This window comes from Protopterus annectens, chromosome 11.part0 (assembly GCF_019279795.1).
Source record: "Protopterus annectens isolate FY-2018-M chromosome 11.part0, PAN1.0, whole genome shotgun sequence".
Taxonomy (NCBI): Eukaryota; Metazoa; Chordata; order Ceratodontiformes; family Protopteridae; genus Protopterus; species Protopterus annectens.
Window position 1 is genome coordinate 1427316401 of NC_056745.1, and position 21388 is coordinate 1427337788.

Consider the following 21388-nt stretch of genomic DNA (forward strand, 5'->3'; position numbering starts at 1 on the left):
ACATAACGACAGTGTGACACAGCTTTCCTTCTTATGCCCTTAATTGCCAACAAAATAATCATTGCTGGTCTCTAAGTGCTGATTAAACCAAAGAAAGTATTATTACAGCTGGATCATTCCGACACGGTTATAAACACGGCAATCAACGTTTTAGAATACAGGGTAATTACCCCACAGGACAATAAAATGTCCCCATTAGATTTGTTAAATCGGATACAATGATACACTGCAGTCATCCTATTCATAAAGTATAACTTTCTAATAACGCAAAATCTCAAAAGAGTAGAAAAATGACGGAATCATTCACAAAATAAAGCACTCTCATTTCAAATGCCCAAGAAGCTGCTGCTACTTAATTATTCATTTGCATGCCTCCAATATAAAATTCACCACATTTTCACCAAAAGTCACCGGTTTTAGGAAGGAATAAGAGGAACACAGCTAAAATTTGAGTCAAAGTCAGGGACAGTGGAGAGGTTCACGAGCAAATCCATAAATAATCAGAGAAAATCATAGACAGTTTTCTTAAAATAACAGTACTGTTAACATAAGAAGCTGAAAGTAAGAGAAAGTGAATGAACTATAACTCTAATTATGGTAATTATTTATTAAGTGTACTCCATCATCTTTTTTTCACAAAAATCATCAGTTTTAGGAGGGATTAGAAGGGACGCAGCAAAATGTTGAGTCAATATCAGGTACAGTTGGCAGCAATAATTGTACTACCCAATAAACGGTCAGTCTGACTTTTTTTTCTGCAGCCCTAGTACAGTATGCCATCAGTTTAATATGGTTTGAGAAACATTAAACAATGCATCTAGTTTTGAAAATCATTGTGCTTCATACACATTACACCTACGACCTTACATAAACTCGAACAAGTCTTAACAACTTAGACGGCGCCAATGTAAATGTGTGTCAGATCAAGCATTACTACTTATAAAGCTTTTATGAGTTTAGAGCTCTGTGAATAGTAATGCATTGATGGGATGTATCCTACGACCTACATATACAAGGAGTGAAGGCCATCATTTCATCTCTTAAAATGTAACTGAACAACATACAAACTAAATCAGTATTTCCATACACAAGAAGATGTAAGCTGAAATGTTAAAGCCTGCATTGCAGACATCTGATCTGTACTTGTACATAAAAAGATGAGTACTAATACTTCCTAAATTTTGCTTTCTTCAAGACAAAATATTCCAAGCAAAATAAATAGCATTTAATGAAACATTTAATGAAACATGTTTCTGAAAATCACTAGTCACAGCTACGGAATAAATTTTGCCACATAACACAACAAAAACAAACTTGGGGAACTCATTGGATTGTGGAAGTATATCTATGTGTGTGCATATATACATATAACAAGCTGATACCCTTGTCACAACCTGACACCGCCGGCAAAATGCGTGTCCCACACGTAGATTTAAGACAACGATAAAGTGCATTCAGCAAAATTCCTACATTATGCTTCTGTCCCTCTCTCACCAGGTATTCCTCACCTTTTAGGGCACCCAGTCCCGAATAAAACCTGCCTTGAAGTTGAGCTTTCTAAGAGGTGCTGGCATTAATTACGATTCATAAACAAGATCTCTATATCAGTGCAAAGCTCTTTCTTATGCCATTAACAACATAAACAGTATTCTCTGGCCGTCCATACTCTGGCATCACTCTACAGTCTATTTCCAATAGAATTTCTTCAAAGTTAAGGAATAAAAACAAAATGGCAGTATATCCAAATTCTCTTGCAGTTGCAGCTTCATTCCTGCCTAACCACCTTCATAAATTGCTAGTGGAAGAAAACGTTCTTAGCTGGAAATGCTTGCATGTTACCCTCAAGCCCAATTCCAACAGGCTGTTTGTGGAGCTGATGTCATTGCACACGTGATGACATCAGGTCAAAAGGCAGAGAAAAATAAATAAATAAAGCGGGGAAAATTGGAAATTAAGGGATGCCACTCTGGAATCATGGCACCCCATTATTTGGATCTCAAAACCGATAAAAACCAAGAAATCCGGCACAGTTGAGAAGTATGTTGTGTAGTTACTGTGTCTAGGGACACTGTTCCTGCTGCAGTATTGAGGAGATATTCCTGTGTACATATCCAAACATTTACTGATTAAGAAATGTCCATAATTTTAAATTCTGCTTTAGAGAATGAAGTGTTGTTTGGTCCATCTGGTACCTAATTTCTCAATTTGATGAAAGAGGGAAATTAATTCATGGAGTGTCTAAGATTTTTTCTGTTCCCTCTTTCCAGATCTACTAAAACCTTCACATCCCCCAGAAAGCAGAACATACAATTTGCCATTAAACAGGAGACCTTTCAGAGAAAGGGAGTCTAATGATTTGGAAAGAATATGCCAGCATTTTTTTCTCCTGTCCCCTATGGCCCACATCTTTCCAAATCTGTCCCGGAAACTGTCTCTCAACACTCCCATTTGGCAGAAGATTGTTTCAGACTCTTGGGTGTTAAGTGGTTCAAGAACATTATACTTGGCATTGCATGCAAATACCTCCTTTCAGGGAAATACTTCTCCAACCTCCAAACTAAATAGAGTTATTTCCTCATGTTCTTCAGCACTTAACCCTGGAAGTCATAGAAACATGCCTTTCGATCAAAGAGACAAGGGCTTCTATTCCAGTAAGACTGGTTCTGAATCTTTCCTTTCTCAACCTGTATATGAATGTATCAGAATTCAAATTATTGACCTTTCAGAGTATGTTACCTCTCATTGCTTTTATACGTTTCATAGGTTCATAGGTTCATAGGTTCATACTAGGCTATCTGCCCAAGGGCATTTATAAGCCTAGCCCATAGTTATGTGGCTTTCGCCACCCCTTTAGTTTGAATAAAAACTATGCCTATCATTTTGCTGTGCCTCTGTCAAGCAGTGACACTGAAGTAATCCCTGGGGTATATCTGCGATCTCCCATCCATTGGTCAAGATTCCTCTTGAACAAGGCCAGCGAGGTGCTCTGCCTCACATGTACCGGGATTTTGTTCCACAGCACAGGGAGTCTGTGGGTGATGAATCTGTCCCTCCAGCACGTTCTATTTATAACCGTGTCAAGGTTTAAGTCTCCGCCCTTGTGGTTCTGAGGGATCTAGATTTTTGAGGTGAAGCATATTCATCAAATCTGGGTTTGACATGGCCTTATATGTCAGGCACAGGTCACCTCTGAGCAAGCGGTATGAGACTGAATAGAGCTGGAGTTCTTTCAGTCGGGCAGCATAAGACATATTTTTGAGACCCTTTATCCTTTTGGTGAGGAACTTTTGGGGCCTTTCAAGCTGCAGCAGGTGTCTGGTCAGATACATTCGAACGGGCATTGTACTCAATCATAGGTCTAATGAGTGATGAGTACAGGGGGACGATGACCTCCCTTGATCTAGATGTGAATCCCTTCATGATCAGGTGGGCGATATAGAAGGTTTTCCTAACTACATTAGAAACATGAGTATCAAACGAAAGGCTACTGTCAACCTGGGTCCCCAGATCCCTGATGACTTTTTCTGTGCTCAGTGGATTGCCACCTATATGGTAGCAAGGGGTAACCTTGTTTTTCCCGAAGGGTATGACTATGCATTTTTTGGCGTTTAACTTCAGGCCATGGCTCTGGCACCAGTTATCCATTTCTGTGAGGCCCTTCTGGAGGATATCTGTGTCAGATGTGTTTTCGACTATGGCGCCCAGTTTGCAGTCATCTGCAAACTTTGTCAGCCATAACCCTCCTGTGTTTGCTTGTACTTCAGAAAAGTAGATGCCGAACAAGAGTGGACCCAGGACTGAGCCCTGTGGGACACCACTTGTGACAGGCTTTGAGTCTGACATGGCTCCAGCAACTCTGACCCTGTGGGTTCTGTCACTTAGCCAGTTTGCAACCCATCTTGTGATGTATGGGTTTACATTCAAGCTGATGAGTTTTTCGATGATACCTGAGTGGGGTATTGTGTCGAAGGCCTTTGCCAGGTCGAGGTAGGCTGTATGGACTGCCTTTCCTCATCAATGGCCTTGGTGACTGTCTCGAAAAAGTCAACCAAGTTTAAGAGGCAGGATCTGCCTTTGACAAAGCCAAACTGGGTTGGATCCAAAGTCTGCAAGTTCCCTATGTCTTTATTTATGAGTTCCATTATGATCCTCTCCATGGCTTTGCAGATGAGGCTTGTCAAGCTAATGGGCGGTAATTTCCAGGGTCTGTGGAGGCACCGCCCTTATGAAGTGGGACCACAGTCGCCGTCGCCACTCCTTGGGTACGTATCCTGAGGTGAGGCTAAGATTAAACAGCTGTCCTAACTGTGGGTTTAATTCCTCGTTGAGTTCGTGAAGCACACAGCCGGGGACACCATCCGGTCCCATGGATGCTGTTTTTTGCCTTAGTGAGGGCAGTTCTCACCTGGGCGTTGGAGATGTTTGGGGGGCTACAATCCTCTGGAATAGATATCTCTCCTTTTGGGGGGGAGAAGTTTGCACTGAACCTGTCAGCCAGTATGTTGGCAATGTGTGTAGGTTCAGTAATTTTCAAATCATTTTGAACTAATTCTGAGCATATCTGGGAGTTTCCTCCTAGGTTTCTAACATAGCTAAAGAAGGCCTTATGATTGTCTTTAGAGTCCTTGGCGATTTTTCTCTCAAAATTTGCCTTGGATGATTTTATGAGAGCTCTTAGTTTTTTACTTATAATGATCAAAGGTGTCTTACCTTTCAAGGATTTTGCTCTATCTTGTAGTAGCTTCCTCCTTTTGTTGTAGAGCTTGTTTATGGCTGGGGTCCACCAGACTGGATGCTTGCCTTTGGTGCAGAGAGTCTTAGTTTTGTTTGGGATTGCCTGATCCATGCAGTCCTGTAGGTGCTGGTAGAAGGCATTTGTAAGTGATTCAGCGGTTTGAGTAATGTTTACCACTGGCTCAGGGGCCTTAAAGGAGACCACACTAGTTTTTAGAAGTGTGAAATCGGCTTTTGAGAAGTTTTTCACTGTGGTCTTTTTGTTTCAGGTGGGCGGGATGAGGACCTCCAGCAAGATTAGTTTATGATCTGATCTCACCAGTGAGGGGTATACTTCCGGTGTTGAACATTTTGATCCCATGTTCGTGATGATGAGATCAAGTATGTTTTCTCCTCTTGTGGGGATGGTGACTAGTTGTTCCATGGCATTTGAGTTTATGAACTCCAGGAATCTTTGGGTTAGAGTGTTCGGGCTTGAGTAGTGTTCCCAGTCTATATTAGGGTAGTTGAAGTCACCTAGTATGATGGTGTTTGGAGATACATTTATCCCCTCCAATGTTTTCAGGAAGGCCATGTGAGGTTCCTGAGTTTGAGAGGGTGGCCTGTAACATGCTACAAATGGCAGAGCAGTCTTGCCTATGGTTAATTGCACCTGGATGGTCTCCGATGCATCATGTGTTGCCACCAACCTTGAGGTGTGGGTGTCCTTTATGAATATGGACACCCCCCCTCCTTTCTTGGTGTTGTCCGGATTTTGGGGCCGGAACGCATGATATGAGGTGAAACCTGTTAGTGCTGGGGTGCTCTCAGGAGCCTTGAACCAGGTTTCTGTCACAGCACAGACATCAATGTTCTCCATATTGAGAAGGGCCTCAAGTGCGTGCATCTTGAGATTGAGACTTCTGGCATTGAGCAGCATTACCCTTAGTTTTTTTCCTTTTTGGTGTTCTAGGGTGGTAGGTTTAGAATTTGAGCCTTGCCTAAAAAGGCACTATGGGGTGGCAAGAGCCTTTGCCAATATCCGGAAGCCCAGGGGTGACAGGTGCAAGCCGTCCCTTGGCAGCGTGGCTTGTCCAGCATGTCATCCCAGGCAGACAGACATTGGATCCCTTTGAATGACACCAGAATTTAAGCCAATTATTAAAGCTGATCATCTTATCACTGTATTGTGGCATCATTCTAGGTGAAGGTAGGATACTGCTCAAGGTCAGGGTCATACCTGCCTGGGCTACATAATCAGAGAGCTCCTCGATGTCCCTTTTCATGTAGTCCAAGGAGGTACGTCTCAGGTCGTTGACACCAGCGTGGACAATGACTGAGTCGTACTTGTACCTGCTGTTGAGAGACCTGAGTGCTTGCGTTATGTGGCGGATTCTAGCGCCCGACAGGCAGCTTACTGTGACCTTCTCCTTACTCAGTCTGGTGAGCGGGACGTCAGTGTGTCTGACTATGGAATCACCAATGACAAGTGTGTCTGGCATTTTGTTTGGCCTTAAGGGCTGTGACTGTTTGACACTCTGACTGTGTGGTCTATGTGTTGCATGTGTTGGGTCATGAGGTGGTAGTTGTTTGGGTGTCTGCTTTGGTGGCCTCTGCTGTTTTGGTAAATTTTTGATCAGAGCCTCCGAGTATGTCTTTGTGTGAGTATGTGTATGATTTGAAGTTGTGATGGTACCATGTGTGACTGGGTATGTATTGTGTGTGGTTACCTTCTCCTCCTGTCTGGTCTTGCCAGTCCTATGTTGAGAGAGCTCAGCCTCCAGTTTGGCCGTATAGTTGCATCTCTCGCATGTATTTGTGTTTTGTGGGAGAAGGAGAGGATTGTCTGTGTACATGAGGCAATTGTAACATTGCCTCATTATTCCCAGGTTCACCAGTTGAGCTGGAGAGGACACTAGCAACTGATCCCTCGACATACTAGAAGTAGTAGATAAAGAGACTTTCAAAGGACTCCGGGGGAAGTGGGTTTTAGGCTGGTGGGGTACTATCTATAATAAGAGTGCTTTATCAAGGTGCAAGTACTGTAGGAGTAAGTGCTAGGCTTTACAGATAGAGAATAGTCTACTTGGGAATCAAGTAGAGATGAACTTTTCAGTTATAGGATATGCTGGTTAGATCAGCAGTACAGCTCGAGGAAGGTAGTTCTAAAGGAAAATTTGAAGAGTGGAATTTAGATGGCCCGAATAGTTTAACCTTGTTTAACCGCCGCTGCTCTTGTGTGCAACAGTGGCAACTCAGCTAACGCGTTTAGCGTGTTTTATAGCAGGCGGCTGAAGGGAGCTAGGAATTGGCCCAAAACGACCAATGGACTACTAGTTTCTGGCTGAAACTTCACCAAATCGGAAAAAAAGGCCGCTCAGTGCTTCTCACTCCCACTGGTAAGCAAAGAAACTTCCCTCCTTCCTAATAAGGCAATGGATCAGTAACAGGAACTAAAAACAAAGCCCAGGGATCAGCAACTCTGAAACTGGACTACTCTAGTTCAGTAAGGCGGGAAAACAAGAGATTTTTGTTTTTTACAGAGACAAGGAAAAACAGACAGTAAATGCTATAAATGCTGTAAATCGGCTAGCGACTTTAGTGTGTAGCCTACAGAAACAATTTGCAACAATTAGTAACTTAAAGTGCAATAAACAGTGTAAAATGCAGAAATCACTTAAAGTAGCAGTAAAACAGGCGAAATGCAGTCGCTAGCTTAATAACAGTGGGAAAGCCACAAAAATACTTATATCTGGTAGAAAGTCACTCTTTTAGCTCTCTGCTGCTTGGATCACTCTGCAGGTCACCACGAGGATCTGTGCTGAGTTGGTACAAGCTGGAAAACGCGTTTAGCGTGTTTTATAGCAGGGGGCTGAAAGGAGCTAGGAATTGGCCCAAAACGACCAATGGACTACTAGTTTCTGGCTGAAACCTCACCAAATCGGACAAAAAGGCTGCTCAGTGCTTCCCACTCCCACTGGTAAGCAAAGAAACTTCCCTCCTTCCTAATAAGGCAATGGATCAGTAACAGGAACTAAAAACAAAGCCCAGGGATCAGCAACTCTGAAACTGGACTACTCTAGTTCAGTAAGGAGGGAAAACAAGAGATTTTTTTTTTTTTTTTTTTTTTTACAGAGACAAGGAAAAAAACAGACAGTAAATGCTATAAATGCTGTAAATCAGCTAGCGCACTTTAGTGTGTAGCCTACAGAAACAATTTGCAACAATTAGTAACTTAAAGTGCAATAAACAGTGTAAAATGCAGAAATCACTTAAAGTAGCAGTAAAACAGGCGAAATGCAGTCACTAGCTTAATAACAGAGGGAAAGCCACAAAAAATACTTATATCTGGTAGAAAGTCACTCTTTTAGCTCTCTGCTGCTTGGATCACTCTGCAGGCCACCACGAGGATCTGTGCTGAGTTGGTTTCATGGTAACATTACACCTAAAATATGTTTATCATCACATTCCCATAGCTGCAGGCTTCAGGAAATTTCTCACATTCTCTGTGCCTTGGTTACATTATCAGTTCCCTGTATTACCCTTTGGGCTATCCACATCACCAAGGGTGTTTTGTTTATAAAGTGTATAGCTCCAGTGATAGCTTATTGCAGACTGAATGGCATTCACTTATTTCTTTATTTAGGCAACATACTTTGCAGAGTCTTTTCTCAGATGTCAAGACTCCTTATCTTGGGTTATGTCTCTTTTGACCAATATGGGATTCAAGATAAATGTTCAGAAACCCTCCTTGATTCTGGAACACAGGATTGGGTTTTTGGGGGTCCATATTAGATCAGCGAATGCTTAAAAAAGTGAACGCTGATTGATCGACCTTATGTAAGCGAAAGCTTACAATCTCGAACTGTCAGATCAGCGATTTTTTTCCTAGGGAAAAAAATCGCTGATCCAAAACACATAGACACAACACAAGCACACCAAACAAACAGAAATCCCCACACATACACCTAAAATCTGACACCTAACCCTACACTAAACTATGCACACACCACTAACTATCCACTTACCTTAACCCAAACCCTAACCCTAAGGTCCGTCACTATCGCACACTCACCTCAACCGCTCCCTACCCTAACTTACCTAAATCCGCCCTTACCCTCATGTCCACACAATCGCACACATACCTAACCTGAGCCCTAACCCTAACCCTAAATCACTTAAGTCACCCTAACACTCACATCCACACAATCGCACACTTACCTAAATCTGACCTGTAACTTTCCAACACAGCACTGAAAATACCAAAGTAACAGAAATGGACAACCAAATTCTTTCCCTAGGAAAAAAATTGAGTTTCTGTTGCTTTGATATTTCTAACTTTCGTTAAAATTAGGTCGATCAATCAGCATTCGCTGATCTACTATAGACCCGTTTTTGGTCTGTCTTCTAGACGCTTCACAGAAAAAGGCCTTTTTAATGCAGTGCAAGGTGAATATTTATCTGGAAACTTTACCGAGCTTCTCAAATCAAAGACTACTGCAAGAGAATTTCTCAGGATCCTAGGGTTTGTGGCTTGTTATGATTCTCATGATTTCAGTCACCAGGTTACACATGAGAAAAAAAAATTCAATGTTTTTTAAAGAATACAGGGACCCAGCATTTGCATCCTATGGAAGATCAAATTCCAGCTTTGAGGTTTGTCACAAAGAAGCTGTATTCGTGGAGGCAACCATTGCAGTTAAGCTCAGATCTCCTCTTCTGTTCCAAAACCCTAAACCAATCAGTCATCACAGACACTTCATATTTTACTTGGGGGCAGTTTTCAAGGGGATAAAGGTACAAGGCCTATTGAACTCTTCATATGGACCAAGCATATCAGTTTCAAAGATGTGCTCACTGTGATCCATGCCTTAAAAATCTCTTCCTCATATATGGTTTCCCGGGAGCTCTACAGGTGACTACAGACAACGTCACAGTGACTATCTGTACACGCTGGCAATGCTGGCTTGGGAGGTAGCTCTACAGCATTCTTTAAAACTTCAAGCATCTTACATTCTATCAATGCAAAATGCTGGGGCAGACAAGCTGAGGAGGACCAAGACACACTCTCACAAATGAAAATTGAATGAAGAGTCTTCTAGGAATTGATTCAGTTATGGGGAACTTCTCAAATAGATCTGTTTGTATTCTGACAAAACAGACAACTGAACAAGTTTTACTTCAGGGTTGCTTGCAAACAAGCCTTGAAAACAAATGCATTTTTATTGCCATGGACAGGAATGTTCCTTTATACTTTTTCATTCTTCCCACTGATATACAGGGTAATTCTGAAGGTACAGAAGGACTTTACAAAAATTATAGTGGAGACTCCCTTTCTACCCAGGCAACATTGGTTCTCCCTTCTTAGAGAATTGGCTAAGGGCAATTACTACACGCTTCCTCACAGACTAGACCTACTCACAGTAGAGAAGGGGTGTTTGACACACTTAAATTTTAAACAACTTCAACTAGCCACCAGAATGATTCAGTTTTGATGCCCCTTAGACATCTCTTTCATGAGGATGTGGAACAGGTTCTGAAGGAGGCAAGAAAACCTGCAACTAACAAGTCTTACATTGCCAAGTAGAAAATGTTTTCTAATTGTTACCTAGCCAATAACCAAGGTCCCTTCAGGGATTATTTACCACAGGCTGTGAAATATCTGTGTGATTTACTTTCCTCTGGCCTCTTTTATTCCTCTATAAAGGTACATCTTGAGGCCATTTCAACATGTCTGCCCATGGAGCCTCCTCTTTCTTCTCTGTTATTTCTAAAACCGTTTCTGAAGGAAGTCTTAAACCTAAGACCTCCTCATAAATAAGTTGCTTCTTGGGATCTTAACTTTTTGCTGGAATAGTTAACTATTTCACCTGTTGAACTTGTTTATCGGGATGATTTAAGGTTCATGACTTTGAAAACTGTTCTTCTATTTAATCTGACATTTGCAAGAAGAGTATCTGAGTTGCAGGTTCTCATAATGGGTGAACCCTATTTGGTCTTCCACAGAGAGAAGTTTCATTAAGAACAGATCCCTTATTTATGTACAAAGTGGTTTCAGTGTTTACTTTGAATCAAACCATTGATCTCCCAGTTTTCTATCCAGATCAACAAAAGCAGAGCAAAAACATTCTATATGCTCTGGACATGCATAGGCATCTCATATACTATCTTGGCAGAATGATTTCCTTTAGAAAAGTTGATCAGCTGTTTATTTCTTATTGTGGACATAAAAGGACAACCTGTGTCAAAACAGATTACTTCCCAGTAGCGGTCTTTCAGCTATTGACTTTTGTTTTTTCCCACTGTGGTAAATCTATTCCAGTCAATATCAAGGTGCATTCAATTAAAGCCTTGTCTTCTTCATTGAAATATTGGAAAGGGTGGACTGTAAAAACATTCTAGAAGCAGCTACATGGTGTTCTATACATAGTTTTACAAAGCATTATCATAGGATCATTGGAGGTTACTAGCCTAATGACCCTAGGGCCCTTACAAGCCTAGCCAAGTTTTACCTTTATTTTCACGATCAGGACCTATTACCCCTGTCCAAGAGGGACATAGAACCTCTGAGGTGAACTTGTGATTACCCATCCAATCATCCAGATTGTGTTTGAAGAGGGCCAATGAGGTGCTGTGTTTGACATGAAGCAGGAGTCTGTTCCAAAGGTGTGGTAACCTCTAGGAGACAAATCTGTCTCTCAAGCAGATTCTGTTAATGTTACATACCAGGTTAAGGCCATTACAGCAGTAACCGTGTACCATTTGACTTACAGATATGCAGCATTTCCAATAAAGCAGGGTCAAAGATTGCCTTATATGCAAGGCAGAGATCACCTCTGAGCAGTCTGTATGAAACAGAATAAAGTGACAGTGATTTCGGATGATCCTCATAGGACAGATGCTGAAGATCTTGAATTCTCCTTGTGAGGAACCTTTGTAGTCTCTCCAATTGCTGCAGTTGCTTGGAAAGGTATGTACCAAAAGGGGCATTGTACTCAGTTATTGGCCTGATGAGAGGAGAGTACAGGGAGGTTATAACTTCTTTATTCTGGAGGCAATGCCCTTACTTATGATATGGGCAATATAGAATGCCCTTCTTACCACTGTGGAGACATGGTGATTAAAGGTAACGTTGCTGTCAACCTGTGTGCCCAGATCTGTCACCACTGAGTGCTTACTTAGGGTGTCGTTATTGATGTGGTAGCTAACAGGAACATCACTCTTAATGAAAGAGATGATAATACATTTTTTGCATTGAGTTTAATGCCATGACTTTGGCACCAGTCATTAATTTGTGTTAAGACCCTCTTGTAGGATGTTGACATTGTTTGGAGATTCTATGATGGCTCCCAGTTTGCAGTCATCAGCAAACTTTGTCAGCCACAGACCTTTAGTTTTAACTTGCAGTTTGGAGAAATTGATTCCAAAACTGGATTTCTTCTCTAGGTCCAGGTCTGGCTTTGCTAAGACCATCTTTAAATTTCTAGTCTCCCACCAGGACACAAGTGCTCTTCAGCAATTACATTCTGCTTGCCGAGCACACTTAAGCAAATCTGCAGTATGCGGCTACCACTCCACCCATACAGTATAAGAAGGAATCAGTACTGCAAACTAAACAAGGATATACATTTTGAGCCTCAAGAGCAGGAGCACACTCAAGCAAATCTGCAGTCTGCAGCTACCACTCCACCCATACAGTATAAGAAGGAATCAGTACTGCATACTAAACAAGGATATACATTTTGAGCATCAAGAGCAGGGTCAGTCCACCCAGGCATTGTACTTGTATGTTTTATGAGAGTGAAGCTATTACATTAGCAATATTTCTTAGTAGTTCTCAGCTTGCTAATAAAACTGACTGTTGTAGCCTTGTGTCCTCCCCCCTCCCTGCTAGTACAGTAATCCTAACTGCCCAATAGAGAGTATACATTTAATTCACATCCCTGTGACTAAATTAACCATCAAGCAGCCCTCTCAGTGCTTTCTGCCTTAGTTTGTATCACTTGGAGGCCCACCTGTTTATTTGCATCTCTATACATTCCCCTTCATTGCTAATGTATCTCCCTACTCTAATCTGTGCACAAACTGGTTACTAATCAGCCAGTCAATGTGAAGACACACTCCCAACCTTAATAAACTTTGCTGTCTCTTCTCTCCTTCACTTTACAGGTAGTTTGAATTATTACTTACCCCCCTCTGAGGCCTTCACTGATTTCCACTGATTGCCTCTCTGGTTTCTTTGCATTCCACCTGGTTTACACCCCTTGTGCTAGCTTCCTCCCCGATACAAAGTCTATATTAGAATCCTGCTGAGCATGGAGCCATCTTTAAATTTGTAGCCTCCCACCAGGACACATGTGCTCTTCAGTAATTACGTTCTGCTTGCCGGTAAGCCATTAGACCCCAGGAATTTGTTTAAAGTGTTCAGATTTGTAAAGTAGTACATACTTTTTTCTCTTGTCTTGGTTGGCTCTGCCCCGCTCCGTTCGCCCTCACTAATGCTCGGGCTCTCTCCGCTCCCCTGACCTACCCCCTATTCCCTACCACCCCTACTACCTCTACATTTATAGTAATCACAGCCACACCCACAGCTCACCCTCACATCACCTCCACCAATCACAGCTCCTCAAATCATATCCCATTATACCACACCAACTTGCTCCACACAAAATACTCCCAATCACTCTCATTCCCACTAGGCATTTTTTACATCACCCACACTACTTCTCCATCCACATATAGTGCAACCCTATAATTCCTATTCAGACCCCCCACCTAGAAACAACTTAAACTTTATAACCATGACTATCATACAACTAAGTCTAGTCTGTCTTCTCATAATTCTTTACAACACCACAAGTTATCACTCTAGTAATATCCCTAAACTTAGCACAATACTACATTAGGCACTCTCGTATACAGACACCACACATTATAATAATATCTGCCCACAGTTATTCAAGAACTACATAACGGACCAATTCAGAACTAAACACATATGCTCTCATTCCTACTGCAAAAAAACACAATACTTTCTCACACTCCTCACCAAACTCCAACATCTGTATAACCATTTTAACTCCAGGCTCACCATAAGTGGGGATATCCACCCCAACCCAGGCCCAAATCCATCCTGTCCAACACAAACTGCTCTAACACAAATTTCAGAACATAACACCCCCACTTTCTTCATCCCTGGGCAAATCAACAACAGCAGCAAAACAACCATCTTTTAATGCTAAATATTAATATTAGAAGTATCAAAAATAAAATACCTGAACTCCAGGCCACAATAGCACACTACTCCCCAGACATAGTTGCTTTAACAGAAACCTGGCTAAATAAAAACATAGCTAACTCAGAAATTCTCCCTACCAGCTACAATATCATTAGACAAGACAGACCACTTCGTAAAGGGGGTGGAACTGCCTTACTGTACAAGTCCAACTTAACTTTCCATCAATTACCAAACTCCTACCCCTCCCCCAATAATTGGGACATACTTATCTCACAACTTTAACTTCACCCGAAAAAGGTCATCACCACAATTGTGATCTATATTCCACCTGGTAATACACCTGCTAGCCTTGAAGACTTCTTATCCTGGTGTTCTTCCACGTACTCACAAGAAACCCTTATTCTGGGGGACTTCAACCTAGATTGGTTCACCTGTATATCAGAACCACCAAGTAATCTAATAAATCTCCATGGCTACCAGCAGCTAGTCCAAATTCCAACTAGATGTGATAAAAAATCTAAAAGGGAATCCATCCTTGACTGGGTCCTAACTAACAACCCCACATTGTACCCTCACATAGGCAGTCTCCCAGACACCTTAAGTGACCACAACATAATATACTTTATACGTAGTAGAACAAGCATATGCAAAACCACTAACTATATATCCACTAGAAACACAAAAAAATTCTCTCCTGAGGTCCTCAACACTTTACTCTGTAACTGTGACTGGACCCCCCTAAAAACCCTCCCACTTGACCAGGCTGTAGCATATTTCAACAAAATATTTCTACAACACCTAGACACTGTCGTTCCATTGCGCAAAATCAAGGTTAGAACCTCTACAAACCCCTGGCTCAGTAAAGAAACCAAACAAATCCTCAAGTCCAGAGACACTGCCTGGCTTTACTATCAAAAAAACAAAGAAACACAAAGCCTAACTAAGTACCAAGAATTGCGCAACTGTGAAAAAAAAATGCATTAGGCTGAACAAAAAATCCTGCTACACAACATTACAAACTAAATACCAACACAACCTGCAAAAATTTTGGAAAAATGTAAACCAGCTACTAAAATCCACCCAAAAGGCTATCCCCAAACCAACCACCCCTGACACTAAAGTTCCCATTGAAACACAATTCAACTTCCACTTTGTGAACTCAATTCTATCCTTAGTATCACAGGACAATTCCTTCCTCACTATCCCCCCCAACACAAATAACACTAATATAAGCTTTACCCTCAAAAGAGTTTAAACCGCTTCAATCCAAAGCATGCTCTCCAAACTAAAAACCTCATCAACAGCAGCCGACCTTCTCCCCAGCTATTTCTTGAAACTCACAGCAGATGCTATTGCTATCCCAGTCTCCACTCTCATAAACAGATCAATTGTTGAAAACTAAGTGCCCAAACTCTGGAAAATATCCTATGTTATACCCATACATAAAGACGGGACCTCCACTGAACTTAATAACTACAGACCCATTGCTTTACTCTCCCCCCCCCCGGCCAAAATCCTAGAAAAATGCATCCATACCCAGATGCTAAACTATCTTCTAGACAACAACATCCTGTCATCTACTCAGCATGGTTTCAGATCTGCCCATAGTACCACTACAGCCCTCCTCTGCTTCACAGACACAGTAAACCATCTCAAAAATGAAGGCCTACAAGTGTCAACTCTTTTTTTGGATATGTCAAAAGCATTTGACACAGTCTCACACAAAATCCTACTAAACAAACTAAACCAGTATCATCTATCAAATTCCACTCTTACCTGGTTCCAAAGCTACTTAACTGACAGGTACCAAGCTGTGAAATGGGAGCATTCTCTCTCTCTTCAGCTGCCCATAACTATAGGAGTCCCACAGGGTTCTCTCTTAGGACCACTACTATTCACAGTCTTCACAAATGACCTCCATACCTCCACACAGCATGCATCTATAATTTAGTATGCAGATGACACTACCTTAATCTGTGCTGCACAAAACATTCCCACCCTCCTGCAAACAACTCACCTAGCATTCTCTGACGTTGAAAACTACCTTACCAAAGCCCAACTTATCCTCAATCCAAAGAAAACTCAGCTTATGATTATAACCATTTCTAACAAAAACACTAACAGTCAATTCACTATCTACTTCACAAATGCTACTCCAATTGCTCCAGTGGTACAGGCTAAGCTATTGGGAATAACCATAGACTCCCACCTAAAATTTGATAGTCATCTCAACTTAACTATTAAAAAAGTACATACCAAACTAGGGTCACTCTACCGTATCAAACCATTGCTCACTCCCAACTTCTGTCCACCCTACTCTATGCATCTCCCATTCTGACTAATCTCAACAAAACTGAACTAAGCAAAATGGAAGCCTGCTATAACAGAATTGCCCGCTTTGCTGCAAATTGCTCATATAGAACTCATCACTGTACTGCTTTGAGACAGCTCCACTGGCTTGAACTGCCCAACCTCCTAACCTACAATCAGCTCTGTCTCTGTCATTCTATTACCTCCCCAATAAGTGTCCTGCCCTCAAAAACCTAGTACAACATCACTCAGACAAAAGCCCTCTTAGATCATCAAGCAAACTACTACTAGAAGTCACCAGCAGCTACAATAGCTTTGGAGATGCACTATATAGTAGTTCAGTGGCTAAAAAATGGAACTGTGTCCCTACTAGCTTTCAAAACACATCATCCAAAGCCTCCTTTAACGACCTCATCAGGCAACATCTCAAGCAAAGTTGGCAGTGCCATGATTGCTCCCCAGGCTAGTGAAAGTGGATAACATATACATACTAAATCTAGAGCACTTGATAATAGTTTTCAGTCTTACTCACAAACACTAGCTAATCTACATTGTATGTACTGTATCTGTGTACTATGTATGTATTCTACCTATGTTCCAAATTTCAGCTGTACACCACAAATCTATTAATTACCTTTATTTTTAAAATTAATATTTTTTGTTTGTTCTCTCCACTGTAACTGTTTATGTGCCGCATACCACTGTAAAAACATGTCTCTTGTAAGCTGTGTGTATACTGATCATGTCTACATAACTAAATGTGTCTGTAATTTTTCTTTGTGGAGCTTTTCTCCCTGGACCTCTGCTGAAAAAGGGCCTTTTCGGCTCAGTCAGACACCCCCGGTTAACAAATGTAAAATAAATAAAATAAAATAAATAAATAAAAATAAATAATTCTCCAGCATCTCTTGGATTCATATCCTTCTTCCTCCCATGTCGGATGGGATGTTCATCGTGTTACCCTGCTGCAGTCATCACACTTGGGTTATCCTGTTGTCAGGCGGTCCCACAGTCGGCCGGAATTCCAAAGTCTTGGTCCGGCGTCGGTTGCTGTCACCTCTTCCCTAATGTCAGTGCGCCAGGGGTATATATATTGCAACCGACGCCATTTTCTTCAATTTTTCTTGCCCCAGATGTCAGGTGCCCCCAAAAACGGTGGTCAGAAATTAGAACTATGAATTATGGTAGGTACAAAACTGTACTTTTTTGCTAATCAACCCATATAGCCTAAAGGCTACTGCAGCAGTAGGAATGATGAACATAGTACAGTTGTGTAAACTGCACTTATCAGCAATAATAGATGTTTGAATTCCTCTGCTGCAAGAAGCTGCACCCATCCTCCATCCCTCTTCTCTTGTACATCATTAGTGGTTGGAATACAAGTGTTTTGTTAATATTATATCTTTCGGGTATTAAGATTCCTTAACATTCTTTCTCTCTGTATGGCTACGGCAGTCCTAAAGATTCTTCACTCTGACTGCTGATTTCCCTCTTCTGGGCTGTCCAATCAGCAGTCAGTGTGATGGCGTGGGAGGGAGCCAGGGCTTTGTGAAGTTGTCCAGTTGTTGTATCATGGGCAAGATGCTACCCATAGAGCCAAAAGGCTACTGGAGCAGTGAAGGATTTTGAAAATCTATTGTTTTCTGTAAGTGAAACTTAACTGTGCTGTCTTCTTGCCTTCATTTGCAACACTGCCTGTGCTAGATCTATAAGTAAATATGCACTTCTTTCACTTTCCATACATAAGAAGGCTCTTGTTTTGACAAGCAGGTAGTTTTTAATCGAGTTGTGCTGTCATTGCTCAGATTCAGCTGTGGCACCTTCGCGTGGTGCTCTAGAGCAGCATGTAAAGCAATGTTCCCTCTCTCACTGTCTTTCTTTTTTATGCCCTTCCAATTCCTTTACATGTGCTTGTGCAATGTAATTTGTCTGCTATCCCTGTGGTCATTCTACCTTTTATTACAAACTGCTTAGCAGATAGCAGTTTACGTGGTCCTTTATTTATCACCATCATAAGCCTATACATGCAACATCACAGTCACTTTCTAGCATTGTTTTGCAGTAACAGTTTCAAAATCATGAAGTTGAATTTTAAAAAAAAGGAGACAAGAAATGTAAATCTAAAGAAGTTGTCATGGCGTAATAGAGAAATTTTATAAATATTTCAAAAACAGCTACGGTGAAATTCAGCTTTGCTTCAACATTTGCTGAGGCATTGGTAATGAATATTAAACTCCACCGGTTTTCACAATTGGGAAAGAATGGATGACCTCCCAGTATTGGCATTATTATAAAATTATGTTTTTTAGGGGTGTTGTATTTTTTTGCACCAGCACAGTGCATAGGGCTATACCCCCCAATGCTCTCTAACTAAATTTGCTAACTCAAAAGTAACACTTTTTCAGAGTAAAAGAAATGCTTTGTTTTGCATGGCAAGAATTCCCTTTACTGCAAGGCAATGCAGCGTCACAGTAAGCGCATTTAGTTAGCTCAGTTGTGGAGATCAGAAACTCTTACATCAAGGAGTGTGGCAGCCCTGCAAAAACATCAATATATTTGTATAAAATTGCTGTTTTCACTTTATATTAAGATTCTATATACTAGATTCTCGGCAGTTCACATTCTGCATAGAAATAGGGGGATTAAGCAGGGTTGGATGGTGTTTACTGTTGTGTATCATGGAGTGTGTTGATTTCAGATATCGTGATTACGTTTTTATTTTTGTTACATTTTTATAGCCTAACATAGTGGGTTGCAGTATTAAGCCTACACAAGTATTGCAGGTTGTTAGTCCTTTCCAACTGATAGTAAAAGTGGCAATGGATGAAAATAGCATTTGTCTAACCTTATCATAACCCAAGATTTTTATTTTGTATTTCAGGTGATGGTGAAGGAAAGGTGGGAATCATTTTAACTCTAGCAATGAACATTATGGGCTTTTTACAAGCAGTGATCAATTCAAGCATTGATTTGGACAGCCTGGTAAGAGACAAGAACACTTTTCTAGACTAATCACTTAAAGCATGATAGTTTGTGTGCCACTGTAGGTAACTGTTGTACCTATGAAAGTAAGTTTATTTCTAAGAATAAGTATAACATGCTATTCCAGAGTTATATATGTGTTGAAATGCATTTGTACTGTGATTCTGTTATACCAGGGATTTTCATATTATAAATGATTTCATGAATAGTTCTGTTCTGCTTTTTTGCAGTACAGAGAAAGTGGAGATTTATTTTATTTCTGGGCTGGTTTTCTGCAAGAATTGGGACAATATAGCAGAAAGCTATAGTGAAAAGGGGTCCCTGGCTTGAAGTGTCTCTGATTCATACCTTCAAGTGAATTGGAAAAGACTGAGGGCGAGAAGAAGTCAAATCAGAAAGACGAATCTCAGATAACTGTCTAAAACAATTCACCACTGCCAATGAGATATAATGAGATTTAGAAATATCATTCTTTGGTAATGAATCACTTTATGAATTAATGGTGACAGCCAACTGAAACAACAGATGCAAAGGAGATATGATTTTTTTGTGCATTGCATAACTAGGGGAAGTTTGCTAAGGGAGTGAGAGGAGAGATGCAGATGTAATGTAAGTCAGGGAGCTGTAGGGTTTTGCACTCTTGTGCACCTTTGATTTTACTAGTGGATGATGAATACCAATATTAGCGTTGAGTTATCTGGCAATGGAATCATGTCTGGCTTTGCCTGGGGTGTGTGGTATGTGTGCCAGGATAGTTACACATTAGCCATTAACTGCCTGCCCCATCTACTGTGTAAGTGCAGTGCCTAACTGTACAAATATATATAAAATCTGTGGTAAAAGTGATCTGTGAATGCCAAAGTTTAATCTTTTTTATCTCTCTCCCTCTCTCTCTCTCTCTCATATATATATATATATATATATATATCTACATATATGTATAAGTTCATAGGTAGGTACTAGGCTATCTGCCCAAGGGCAGTTATAAGCCTAGCCAGAGTGTGTCAGCTTTTGCCGCCCCATTGATTAACTAACTGATTCTCTGTCAAGCAAAGCCAGTGAAGTGATCCCAGGGGTGTATTTTCTGTTACCCATCCACTCGTCAAGGTTTCTCTTGAAGAGTGTTAGTGAGGAGTTCTGCCTGATGTAATTTGGAATTTTGTTCCAAAGCATGGGGAGTCTCTGTGACAGGAATCTATCCCTCTAGCATGTTCTATTTATTGTTGTGGTGAGGTTTAGCTCACAAGAGCATGTGGCTCGCAGTGACTTGGATTTCTTTAGGTGGAGCATGTCCATCAATTCTGAGTTGGACATGGCTTTGTAAGTCAGACAGAGATCACCTCTGAGTAAGCGATATGCCACTGAGTACAGCCGGAGTTTTTTCAGTCGGGCTGCATAGGACATATGTTTGAGGCCAGTAATCCTCTTGGTGAGGTACTTTTGTGGTCTTTTCAGCTGTTGGAAGTGTCTTGTGAGGTACATCCCAAATGGGGCATTGTACTCTATGATGGGTCTAATGAATAATGAGTAGAGAGGCACTATAACCTCTTTAATTCTAGATGCGAAGCCTTTAGTAATTAGATGGGCCACATAGAAGGATTTCCTAACTGCTTTGGCAATATGATTGTCAAAGGAGAGATTACTATCTACCTGGGTCCCCAGATCTCTTATTACCTCTTCTGTATTAAGGGGGCTGCCACCTATGTGGTAATTCATGGGTGTTTTGTTTTTCCCAAATGAGATGACTATGTATTTTTTGGCATTTAGCTTGAGGCCATGACTTTGACACCAGGTGTCCATCTCAGTAAGGCCCTTTTGGAGGATGTCCATGTCAGCCAGAGAATCAATTATGGCTCCCAGTTTGCAGTCATCGGTGAACTTGGTTAGCCATAGTCCTCCTGTGTTTGCCTATACTTCTGAGAAGTATATGCCAAACAGTAGGGGTCCCAGGACCAAGCCTTGCGGGACACCACTTGTGACTGGTTTAGAGTCGGACTTGGAGCCCCCTATTCATACCGTGTGAGTTCTGTCTGTAAGCCAGTTGGCAACCCATCTCGTGAAGTAGGGGTTTATGTTCAGGCTGGTGAGTTTTTCTGTAATACCCAAGTGGGGAATGGTGTCTAAAACCTTGGCAAGGTAAAGGTA

General features: G+C 41.2%; 1 protein-coding gene across 2 annotated transcripts in view; it reads left to right on the forward strand.

Annotated features, from left to right (window-relative positions):
- CFTR (CF transmembrane conductance regulator) overlaps positions 1–21388 on the forward strand; it is a 1712697-nt gene that overhangs the window by 1514263 nt on the left and 177046 nt on the right. For both annotated transcript variants that reach the window (XM_044088720.1, XM_044088721.1), the window contains one exon: positions 19143–19243. In XM_044088720.1, the coding sequence (XP_043944655.1) occupies positions 19143–19243 (101 nt within the window). The remainder of the gene's footprint in view (positions 1–19142; positions 19244–21388) is intronic.